The sequence below is a fragment of the Euprymna scolopes genome, chromosome 14, assembly GCF_053919585.1.
Source record: "Euprymna scolopes isolate OS-2025 chromosome 14, ASM5391958v1, whole genome shotgun sequence".
Taxonomy (NCBI): Eukaryota; Metazoa; Mollusca; class Cephalopoda; order Sepiida; family Sepiolidae; genus Euprymna; species Euprymna scolopes.
In genome coordinates this window covers 82,002,860-82,015,411 of record NC_136495.1, presented here as the reverse complement: position 1 = coordinate 82,015,411, position 12,552 = coordinate 82,002,860, and the positions used below count along the sequence as shown (strand labels likewise).

The 12,552-nt window shown below is 36.0% G+C and overlaps 1 protein-coding gene across 1 annotated transcript in view; it reads left to right on the top strand.

Moving 5' to 3' along the window:
* LOC145293134 (uncharacterized) overlaps positions 1-12,552 on the top strand; it is a 62,473-nt gene that overhangs the window by 21,180 nt on the left and 28,741 nt on the right. Inside the window, exons 3-4 of the mRNA XM_080139540.1 lie at positions 1,412-1,582; positions 6,170-6,325. Of these exons, the coding sequence (XP_079995666.1) occupies positions 1,412-1,582; positions 6,170-6,325 (327 nt within the window). The remainder of the gene's footprint in view (positions 1-1,411; positions 1,583-6,169; positions 6,326-12,552) is intronic.

The window sequence follows — 12,552 nt, the reverse complement described above, 5'->3', positions numbered from 1 at the left end:
TCGTTCTGAGGCCCAGAAAGCATCGTCGGTTCAATGTAGGATGTTCAATCGCCTGAGAATGAGGTGGTCAAAAGCAGCTATAGTCTAGTGAAAACCAACCCAACAATCAACGAATACGAAGATAAGGATCACACAACGCACCCCTTGATTGTCTGGCTACTATTGTCCAACCAATGCAGCTTAAAAACCTCTCAGTTTTCAATGAAAATGTAAACGACTGTGTAATAAAATGTAAGACTGATGTTTCCAAAACACGAATCTAGGTTAATGTACTTGCATTAATCTATCATCTATATATACATTTTCGTTAAACTGCATTAATTTTTACGGTTTTGATATCCATCTGTCCTTAGGTCATATGGTGGTGAATACCGCTGGAGTGCTAAATGTTTTGGTTTCGAGTCTAGCTTAAAGCACACAAGTCATATTTTTTTTTACCTTTTGAAATCAGTACAATATATTGGGTACAATATAATAATCAATAGAGAATTGGCTCTATAATAATAAATACGAAATCTGCATAAATCAAAATATCATATTTAAGCGTATATTACGACTAACGCCGGACGGCCTGCTAGTATATATATATATATATATATATATATATATATATATATATATATATATATATATATCTGTTTATGTATTGCCTATAGAAAGAAATTTTAGGGAATCTATATAAAAACTAAAAATGTATTTAATGTAAAATGTAACGAAGAAGACAATGGAAGTTGTTCTGAATCTCTGACATCTTAAGAAAGTTATAGACGCACAAACATTCTGAAAACTTCCACTGCATCCTATCTTGACGGAATTTAAACCTTATATATAAAATTTGCCAGAAAGACAAGGAACATGGCCCCAAATCTCCACATGCCCCTAAATTTACCGAATATTTACGTGTCCTCTTTAAGGAGTTCCTATTTACTTGTCTCCCCACGAGGGCAGAGTTAGATACAAGGTCGGTTTTTAATGCAGTGAAAATCCAGCTCCCCAAAAAGGGGCACTCTGGATAGGAACAAAAGTTAAAATTGCTTCAGTCTAGAAGGATTTCTCCTCCACTGCTCGAGGTCAGAAAAGGTGAAGTGTTGTATCAGAACAGATACTACACTTTGTCCTTAGCCAAAACGCGTAGCAAAATCTACCTTAAAACTTCAAATACGTTTCTTCGATTCTAATTAACTTTAAACCCTATGCATAAGAGCTTTCAGAAAAAAAAACGGTTTCTTCCGACTATATTCAGTGATGAAACGGGCAGTAAAAAATATACTGTCATGTGGAAAATGATACAGTGTTCTTTGGTAAATCCTGAGCAACGTCGGGTCATCATGCTAGTATTGCACAAATATTAATTTAGAAGAATTCTCTTTTTGTGAACAAATGTTTTTTAATGTTTTGTTTGTTATTTCAGCGCCAGGTTGTAATCCGTTGGAATATGATGTGAACGTGCTTGACGTGACGTATACTTACCGCGGTTCTTTGGCGACTTTCCATTGTAAACCCAGTTACGTCATGGAAGATGAGGATAATCGTGTTTATTGCAACCGATACGAGTGGAACAAATTGCCGCCAACGTGCACAAGTGAGATTCACAAAATAATGACTCGCAAGAAGAGAGTCGATTATTATTATTATTATTATTATTATTATTATTATCATCATCATCATCATCATCATCACCACCACCATTAGGGCTGTGACAACAGCATATTCTTCTTTTCATTGTTTTAACTCTTTGAGTATATATCCGTTAATATCTTATACGTTTTTATATGGACTGATGTGGTTTTCGGTTGATTGACTGTGTCTTGCTGGATCGGATATATACTTGAGAGTCAAAAGAATGAAAAGAATACTCTGTTGTCACAGCCTTAATCATCATTATTGTTAATATTATGATTAGTATAGCATAATCACGTTAACACACTGGTTCCCGCTGGATCACCGAAGTAAAGCAATGTTGAACCTGGTCAGTACTAAATGGGTGACCATTTGGGACTTCTAGGCGCTGTATGTACTCTCCGCTTATCTCGGCATTGTCCAGTCGTCCTGGACTTCTCCTTGCCACTGGACTCAAAACAGTGCCAATTAAGGAGAGGTGGGGTTGGTGATTGCGCAACACTTGTCTCACAATTACATGCCCAGCTGCCCCTACTGGGGGTATCCTTTGTCTTTCGAGACTGAACGGAGGCATTCATTCATTCATGATCATCATTGTTATTATTATTATTATTATTATTATTATTATTATTATTATTATCATTATCATTATCATTGTTATTATCATCACCATCATTATGTACTCATTAGGAGTTCTCACACAGATCATCATCAGTGTTTGCTCATTGATAATTACCGGTGGTGTTGTCTGGAGTCTGAATAAATGATTCTCTCTCTCTCTCTCTCTCTCTCTCTCTCTCTCTCTCTCTCTCTCTTTCTCTCTCTCTCTCTCTCTCTCTCTCTCTCTCTCGTGTGTGTCCAATGTTACAAGCAAAATCATACGTATCAAACAAGTATCCAAATATAAAAAGAAAAACACATGTTGTCGGGATGAGATCTCTACTTATCTATCTCGTGTGTTCACAGTATATTGAATTTTTAAGAAATCCAGTTACAATATTAAATGTATAAATTCGACTACTCCGGATTTTCTTTTTATAAATTCTAACATCACGACCCAAACATTCAACAAACATAAAAAAAAAGAAAACACGTGACTTTCCGAAGAAAATAGAAAACCTATCTGATAGAAAAATAAACTTTTCACATAAACATTTAAAACTACATAACAATATAGTCAGCTGAAAATTCTTCTTGTCTTCTTGATGTAAAGAAAACAGACTTATTTTATGACAATTTTCTATAAATTGTTTTTTACCAACAAGTTACCGCTTATCAAGACCCAAATGTTACTCAAAGACAATAGTCAGTGGGTTTGTGTCAGGTGGATGGTTGGACAAACACCATGAGGATAGGATATGGGCAGAATTTGATTACATGGCAGCTAAACAAGAATTTATTAATTTATTGGACTTGAAAACGGCCATGAGTAGTCAACTGGGGTGCAGCTCCCTTGTATTGCGTTCCACAAATAGGCAGTTTTTGAAAAGACACTTTATTCATGGAAGTCCCGTTTAGCATCAGATACATAGTGGAAAAACGAAACAATTCTTAGTGGCTGTAGCTAGACGAGTTTTGCTGTGAATATTTTACAGGGTAGAACAAAAATTGAAGCTCTGTCGAACACCCATCATAAAAATAATTATAAAGTAGAAAAAGACTAGCAACGTTTTTCTATGAGAAAGAGGCCATAGAAAAGAGGAGACCAAGTAGCTTTTGAAGTTAAATGCGCTGTTACCACATCAGGAGAAGTTCTCTCTCTCTCTCTCTCTCTCTCTCTTGCCTAGGCCGGAGGAGAGAGAGAGAGAGAGAGAAAGAGTCCACTTATCAAGATTTGTCAACGGCACTTAATCTTATACAGGTAGAGAATTACGATCATTTATGAAGCGATAGAATGATCCAAGGATTATTCGTGATTAGAATTTTAATTGACTGTTGCTATCTACTGGATGAACACGATCTACTGATGAGCCTTTTTTACTCCTACTTTTTTTTCTGTGTGTGTGTGTGTGTGTGTGTGTGTGTGTGTGTGTGTGTGTGTGTGTGTGTGTGTGTGTGTGTGTGTGTGTGTGTGTGTGTGTGTGTGTGTGTGTGTGTGTGTGTGTGTGTGTGTGTGTGTGTGTGTGTGTGTGTGTGTGTGTGTGTGTGTGTGTGTGTGTGTGTGTGTGTGTGTGTGTGTGTGTGTGTGTGTGTGTGTGTGTGTGTGTGTGTGTGTGTGTGTGTGTGTGTGTGTGTGTGTGTGTGTGTGTGTGTGTGTGTGTGTGTGTGTGTGTGTGTGTGTGTGTGTGTGTGTGTGTGTGTGTGTGTGTGTGTGTGTGTGTGTGTGTGTGTGTGTGTGTGTGTGTGTGTGTGTGTGTGTGTGTGTGTGTGTGTGTGTGTGTGTGTGTGTGTGTGTGTGTGTGTGTGTGTGTGTGTGTGTGTGTGTGTGTGTGTGTGTGTGTGTGTGTGTGTGTGTGTGTGTGTGTGTGTGTGTGTGTGTGTGTGTGTGTGTGTGTGTGTGTGTGTGTGTGTGTGTGTGTGTGTGTGTGTGTGTGTGTGTGTGTGTGTGTGTGTGTGTGTGTGTGTGTGTGTGTGTGTGTGTGTGTGTGTGTGTGTGTGTGTGTGTGTGTGTGTGTGTGTGTGTGTGTGTGTGTGTGTGTGTGTGTGTGTGTGTGTGTGTGTGTGTGTGTGTGTGTGTGTGTGTGTGTGTGTGTGTGAAAACACAAATCCCTGATGTTATAATTTTTTTCGATAATCATCCCTGACGAGTTATACATAACGCGTTTAAAAAATACGATAGCGAAGTTGCGCCCCAAGAGAGGAGTATGCTGTCAGTAAGAGCCGGGAAGAAAGAGAGGGAATTGCTGTGGATCTAATGTTTTATAAATTCAACTTGCCTGAGTGATGGTCTTTAATTGGACAAGCTAGAAAGAAAGTTAACTGCTGCAACAAATGCTGCATTGCTGCAATCCTATTATAAACCAAACATATTCAAAATCTTAAACTGCGAGTATATTATGCTGCTCCTGCTGCTACAATACCTTCATGCTTCATGTATCTATTTACTATGCCTCCCCACGGGACAGAGTTAGACACCAGGGTCGTTTTTTAACGTGGAGAAAGGTACAAAAATAAAAATTGGCTCAGTCGTGAAGGATTTCTCCTCCACCGAAAGAGAACAAGAAATAGAAGTGCAGCATCTGAAGAACAGATGGTATTTATTTGCTCCCCCACCGAGCAAATTAGGCACAAGGCCGATTTTTAATGTGAGGAGTGAAGGGAGGGGGAAGGGAAAAAGGGGACCAGCTCCCGAGAGGTGGGAAATGGGAGCTGGTTAATGGTCAGGCATGTGGGGTTGCCCCCACATCTGGTCTTTGCTAGTCATAGCTAGTCATAGCTTGCAGCATCTGCCGGGACAGATACTACACTTTGATCTTGACCAAAACAAATAAAAACTGATCAATCTTATATTTTTTATAAATCCGAATGAGATGGGTTGACATGACATAGAAAATGTTGGCAATAAAAATTCAATTTTGGGTTGAATTTTTCTTATTTTTATCTACAATTTCAGATTTATTCCTCCTTTCCCCAATGACCAAAGTGTGTGGCATAACGTTATTCTTTTAAACCAATCAAATTCAATGTTATAAATGTTAACCTATAAAAATAATTTAAGAAAGTATTATTTTGTTATTTGTGGTCACCAATTGAAACATTTGTAGAAAATGGAGAATTCTTTCAAATGTTTGGAGCCGAGATAAATCATTTTTATTTTATAACTCTTTTCTTTTGATGTTGTTAAATGTTGATTGTTAAATGTTAACTGTTAAATGTTAAATGTTAATTGTTAAATGTTAAATGTTAACTGTTGATTGTTAAATATTAACAGTTAAATGTTAACTGTTGATTGTTAAATGTTAACTGTTAATTGTTAAATGTTAATTGTTAAATGTTAAATGTTAACTGCTAATTGTTAAATGTTAATTGTTAATTGTTAAATTTTAATTGTTAAATGTTAATTGTTAATTGTTAATTGTTACATGATATTTTGTTTATTTGGTCTATTGTTCTCATCTTTAATGTTATTCTCACAAAGTTTCGACCAAATATAACCTCCGAATTTAATCACGGAGATAGCTTCATCTGGTTTCGTCAGCTATGACCTGGTAGAAGTTTAAAGTAATTCTTAGTATCGCCCGTACTGAAGATTGAACCTTCAACCTCTAGAAGAGTGTCACTTAATTGATTATGCTTATCACTTTATCTATTACGACACACGTCCTTGCTGATGGAACGAAAGCAAATTATCTCTGTGGATTAAAAAAATAAGAGTGTTCAGTTCGAAATTTTATACAGATTCCTGACTTTGGCATAAAGATTCTCGAGTTCAAGAAGGCCGGGGGCTACATCGGCCGAAATTTTATGAAAATAATATCCAAGATGGAACAGTAATCTTAATAATCCGAATAATCAATCCTCATCTCTAAAATTCCAAAACATATGATGTTGATGGTTTAAAAACGTTTTCTTATCTTCATCTTTTACTTTTATGTTTTGTTCTGAAAAGAAAAGTCATTAAAAAAATCCTGTGATTACGAAGATGGGATTTGTGGCTGGACACAAGACACGACTGACGATTTCGACTGGGAAATCAACTCAAAAGGAACTATAACACAATTCACTGGACCGACAGCTGATCACACATATCAAAATAAAAGTGAAGGTGAGAAATTATTCAAATTACTTTAAAAACAATGAATTTTATGATGCAAGAAGAAGAAGTTAAGAATTGCTTTCTATATAGTTACTATGTTATTTAGAAAATCATGTTTAAAATGGAGATGCGACTTTGATAACTATTCATTTTATTTTGCATAACAATCGTTAATTATTTTCCATTGTGTATGAACTATTCAAATAACATTTTGCAAATTAATTTCAAATTTTTTGTTAGCTTTTATTTATTTCTTCTATTTTATATTTTTACCCTCTCAAAATGCCGGCCCCTGACATGTGCCGCTCGTAAAATAGGGACATATTTTTTCTGATTCCAATACATCCAAAAGTTCCGATTAAAAAAAAAACTTTCGGTATAAAATTTAAGATATTTTGTTAGTTTTTATTTATTTTTCCTATTTTCTGTTTTCACCCTCTCAAAATGCCGCCCCTGGAATGTGCCGCGCGTAAAATAGGGACACATTTTTTCGATTCCAATACCTCCAAAAGCTCCGATATTTTTTTTAACTTTTCGGTATAAAATTTAAAATATTTTGTTAGGTTTTATTTATTTTTCCTATTTTCTATTTTTACCCTCTCAAAATGCCGCCCCCTGACATGGGTCGCTCGTAAAATAGGGACACATTTATCTCTAAAAGTCCCGATGTTTTACAACCTTTTCGGCATAAAATTTTAGATTTTTTGTTAGCTTTCATTTATTTATTTTTTTCCCCCCTCATAAAATGCCGCCCCTGGCACGTGCCGCCCCGGGTGGACCCCTCCTCCTGGCTTCGAAAATATGCCACAATCGGTAGGCTTGTTTACTACTCAATGTTCACTTCTTACGAACTACATGCCTCATTGTATAGAAAATTTGACTTTTTCTTTAAGGTTTGTGATGTCATAATCAATAAGATACATCACAATAACAACTAAATAAAATTGTAATTATGAAGCTAGAATGTATATAGAAACATGTCTAATGTACTGCGGTCGCACGCACTTACACTTCACAGTAAGATAAACTATTCTAAAAAAATAACGACTCTGAAGACTAGTACATAATCTACAGGTATATTTATTTAAAGAGAAAAAGTAAAAATTAAAAGAGAAAAATGATGGGTGTGAGAAAGTGAAAACAATGACAACAAACGAATGTAGGAAAATGAATGAGTTAAAGAAATCGAAAGGCTGAAAAAGTTCATAAAGAAATGGAGCATGAAATGTCACGTTGCATGACAAAGTAAAAAACACATTCTCCAGAAGAAGAAATGAGTAAAACATACAGTTTGTTGAAATATTTTGTTCTATAATGGGGTAGTTATTTAATTGCCGCCCACATCGGCAATATTTGGCACAAGGCCGGAAAGTGAGAACCCCGTAGGCTCCCCTAAAGGAGGGGCACTCCTTCAATTTTAAAAATTGCCTGAGTAACCCGTCGGCATTCCCCGATCGGGGCGCCTCAGGCAGCAAACAATAAACTTGCCCTACCGGAAAGCCCGGTGGCAAGGCCTGGGAGGGTGGACCTCCTAGGTATTACCCAGGCGGCGTACCTCAGTCCAACAGGTGCTGGGCCGGTTCCCGGCCCCTCACCTGTTGGGCTGAGTGTCAAGTGACGAATCGTTGACGTGTACTACCCTGTCTCCCTGCAGCTGAAGCAGCTAGGAGACACATCCCATCATAGTGAAGTTCTATAATGGGGTAGTTATTTAATTGCCGCCCACATCGGCAATATTTGGCACAAGGCCGGAAAGTGGGAACCCCGCAGGCTCCCCTATATTCACTTAGACATAACAAAAAGTAGAAATCATTTGGATCTTAGAATTTTAGCATCTAAAAAGACGCCATTTTTAATTGTGCTCAAATGTCAAAAAGGAAAATTACAAAGAGTTTTTTTTTAAGCAAAAGTATTAGTTACGCATTAGTAGGTTAAAGTGTTAATACAAATAAAATGGATACAGTTCAACGTCTTGTCCAGGACTATATATATATATATATATATATATATATATATATATATATATATATATATACATATATATATATAGAAGCAATTTTTAAGCAAAAGTATTAGTTACGCATTAGTAAGTTAAAGGGTTAATACAAATAAAATAGATACAGTTTAACGTCTTGTCCAGGACTCTATATATATATATATATATATATATATATATATATATATATATAGAGAGAGAGAGAGAGAGAGAGAGAGAGAGAGAGAGAGAGAGAAATCTATATACATACAGGGCAGGGGAAAAAAATTATTCAGTCGAATTCCCCAACAAGTTTGGAGAAAAAACGTTGTAACTTTATCCTTGTTGCGGGTTTCGTAAATACATCAGCGATATTTTGTTCTGATGGTATGTAATTCAAAATAATGGATTCCTTTTTTATCTCGCTTTTTTATTAAATGGTATTTTATATCTATATGCTTAGATCTTTGGTTGATTATCGTGTTCTGTGCTAAGACTATACTGGCTTGATTATCACAATTAATTACTACGGGCCTTTTAATTAATTCTGGCTCTAAAATAGTCTTTAGGATATTTTTAAGGTAGAGTGCTTCCTGGGTCGTGTGTGTGATCACGATAAATTCTGCTTCACACGTAGAGAGAGATACAATCTGTTGCTTTTTAGATTTCCATGAAATAATAGGCCCATTTTCTGAGAGTCTGAAACAATATCCAGATACACTCTTGCAATCTTCGTCGTTTGCCCAGTCTGAATCCGAAAAACCTTCTAATTTTAGGGGATTTCTTGATTTTCTAAATACTAACTTCTGCTCTTTAGTTCCTTTTAAATAACGCAGGACTTGTTTAGCTCTGTTCAATTCCTTCATTGTCGGTCGTGATAATTTTTGTGACAGTTTTGTTACTGTATAGCATATGTCGGGCCTGGTTGCAGTCATTAAATATATAAGACTACCTATAATTTCGCGATATTGTGTGTCATTTATTATTTCAGATTCTCTGTGTATATTTTTATTAATATCATTTTCGACCGGTGTAGAGCGTTTCTTGCACTCTCCCATTCCAAATTTTAATAGTATTTTGTCGATGTATCTCGATTGAGTCATCATAACAAGTCCTTTGCTTTGAGTAAATTCTATCCCCAGAAACCAGGATATTTTGCCAAGATCGGTCATTTTGAATCTTTTACTTAATTTGTTCTTAACATCAGTTAACATTATGTCACAATTTAATGCGATTAAAATATCATCGACCCACAAAACCAAAATCAGTAGTTTATCGTCTTTGTGTTGGGTATATAAACAGGGGTCTACAGCGCATTGTCTAAATTGTTGTTTAATAATATAATCATGAAATACTGTGTTCCAACACTGAGCACTCTGCTTTAGACCATATAATGTCTTGTTAAGTCGCCACACGCTATTTTTATTTTTCATTATAAATCCCTCTGGAGGGGTAATATAAATTTCACAGTCTATTGGGGCATTCAAATAAGCATTTTTTACGTCCATTTGATGGATGTTTAGGTCATATTGTGATGTGACTTGCAGTAAAATTCTGATTGTCGTTAGGTTTGTGGTCGGTGAAAACGTAGAAAAATATTCTATACCGTAAATCTGAGAGTACCCTTTAGCAACAAATCTTGCTTTGTACTGTTCTACACCTGATGCTGCACTCTTTTTTGTAAAGACCCATCTGGTAGAAATAACATGTTTATCTCTTGGGAGAGGCACTACCGCATAGGTATCATTTTCGGTTAAGGCATCTATTTCTTTTTTCATGGCAATTTTCCATTCATCACAAGGTTCTGAATTAATTGCTTCGTTGAAGCTTTTTGGCGCATTTTCCATTGAATAGCAATAGTCGATGTTTTCGCTTGTTTTAATTATTTGCGGTAATATAATTTCATCCTCTTCATATGGCGGGTTTTCGTCTGTAAAATTAAACGTGTCTGTGAATTTTACACGTCGGATTATTTTTATTTTATTTTTTTCTGGAAAAAATATTAAATTGGCTGGACTGTTTTTATCGTATCCAAGAAATATACCTCTGTCGGCTTTAATATTCAATTTACACTTTTTCTCTATATATGCGAAGCAAGTTGAACCAAATATATGCATTCTGCTTAAAATTGTTTTTTTTTTACCCCAGAAAAATTCATATGGAGTTTTAGATAGTGTTTTGTTAAAGCACCTATTGCGTATATAGGCTGCCGCCATAAGTGCATACGTCCAGAGGTTTTTATGGAGTTTTGATTCCATGAGTAGGCATCTTGCCATTTCAAAAAGTGTCCGCCACGCACGTTCAGCAGTCCCGTTTTGGTGTGGCGATCTAGGAGCTGATGTTTCATGCCTGATATGATGGTTAAGTTCAAAGTCTTTATTGGTGAATTCCGTACCGTTGTCAGAGCGAATACACTTGATTTCACCGTAGGGGGCCATGTCGGCTAGATATTTCTTAGTTGCTAGCAGGGTATCAGATTTGTTCTTTAAAAAGTAAACCATTACTAAACCTGAATGGTCATCTACGAAATTCAACACATATCTATAATGTTCTCTGGCTATCGGTTCTACGGGAACGTTCAAGTCACAATGCACCATTGATAGGATTTTTTTGGCGTTTTTGTCAGGTATCTTGTTTTGATAGTTCGTCATTTTCCCTTGCGTACAGACGTCGCAGTTGAAGGTTTTTGATGTTTGTATTCGCATTCCATCAACTACAGTCGGCAACTTTTTAATATCAGGAATATTGCAGTGTCCAAGAATTTTATGCCATGTCTGTAGATCATGGCAGGCGGTTTTTGATGGGACTACGCTATTTAAATAATATAGTTTTCCATTTTCTTTAATATCGAATACAGTTCCATTCGGGTATACCAGTTTTGATTTATTGGGGCTAAAGTTTATATTTGCACCTTGTTTTGTGGCAGCTTGTACAGAAAATATATTTTGTTTAAATTTTGGGATTAGAAGAGCGTTTTCTCGAATACAGAAACACAGTTCACCTTTATTGTTCTTTTGCGAGATTTTCGCATTGCCTCTTTTCAAAACGATGTCATTGACTCGACTCCCATCAGCTAGTTCTACAAAATGATTTTGTGGCTTAAAGTTGGGATCAAAATTGATAAAATCAGATTCCTTTGTAATCACATGTGCCGTGGCCCCACAATCGACAAGAAAAGTATTATTGTTTGTTGAAGCATTAAATGTACACGAAAATAAAAATGTATGTTCACTAACAGAGCTCTCTACATTTTTAATGTAGTCGCCATTTTGAGTCCTGTATCTACATTGGAAACTCTTGTGATTAGGTCGTCCACAATTATAGCAAATAATTTTTGTACTTTTATTAGGAAAAAACTTACTTTTGGCAAAGTTGCGTTTTTTATTCCTGGCATGGGTATAATTCGATTTTGGTGTTTTTATGTGGGTATTTTTAAATTTCATATTTGTGGATTCGTTTTTTTTCTGTGATCATTTTTTCAGTTTCTTCTTAACTTCTGAGTGCTACCTTGAATTGGCTAAAAGTCATGGGTTTTTCTTTCTGGGTTATCACGGTAGTAAATGGCTTGAAATCACTCGGTAATCCCTTAAGGACCATGGAAATTAACAGACTGTCACTTATAACTTCACCAGACATTTTTAAAGAATTTGCAGTTGTCTCGGCTCTTATAATATAATCAGTAATAGTTTCGACTTCCATTCGTTTTAGAGAGGTCAGTTCAGTGTATAAAGAAATAATTTTGGGCTTTCCTTTCGATAAATAATGCTATCTCAATATGTTTAATGTTTTGCAGCCGTCGTCCAGGGCTTCTCTCATTACCAGTGATAGACTTCGGTCATCTAAACACTGTATTAATTCCGCAAAGACAGTTGCGTTCTTTTCAATGAAGTCGGGGTCGCTTCTGTTTTCAGGTTGTGTTTGTAGTACTTTGTGTAGGTTTTGGATTCGTAGATATCCTAGAAATTTAACTTGCCACAATTCGAATTTTGATTCGGATCCATCGAAATAAAGACGCGCGCTGAAGTGTAAGCCATTTTTAGTTTCAGATGGTTCGCTGTTACACACAAGTCCTGGGAGGTGACTTGTTTGTAGTAGACAGTTCCACAGAACAAAATATTTTTACCGTGTCGAGACGGAAAAGAACATGTGGAATTGCTCCAGAAAGGGTTTAATATTTATGAAGCAATTCTGGTTTCTGATTGGTTGGTAGCAGAACATGAATTAATTTGATTCGTCAGTTCTTAGCAGCATCGTTTATAAA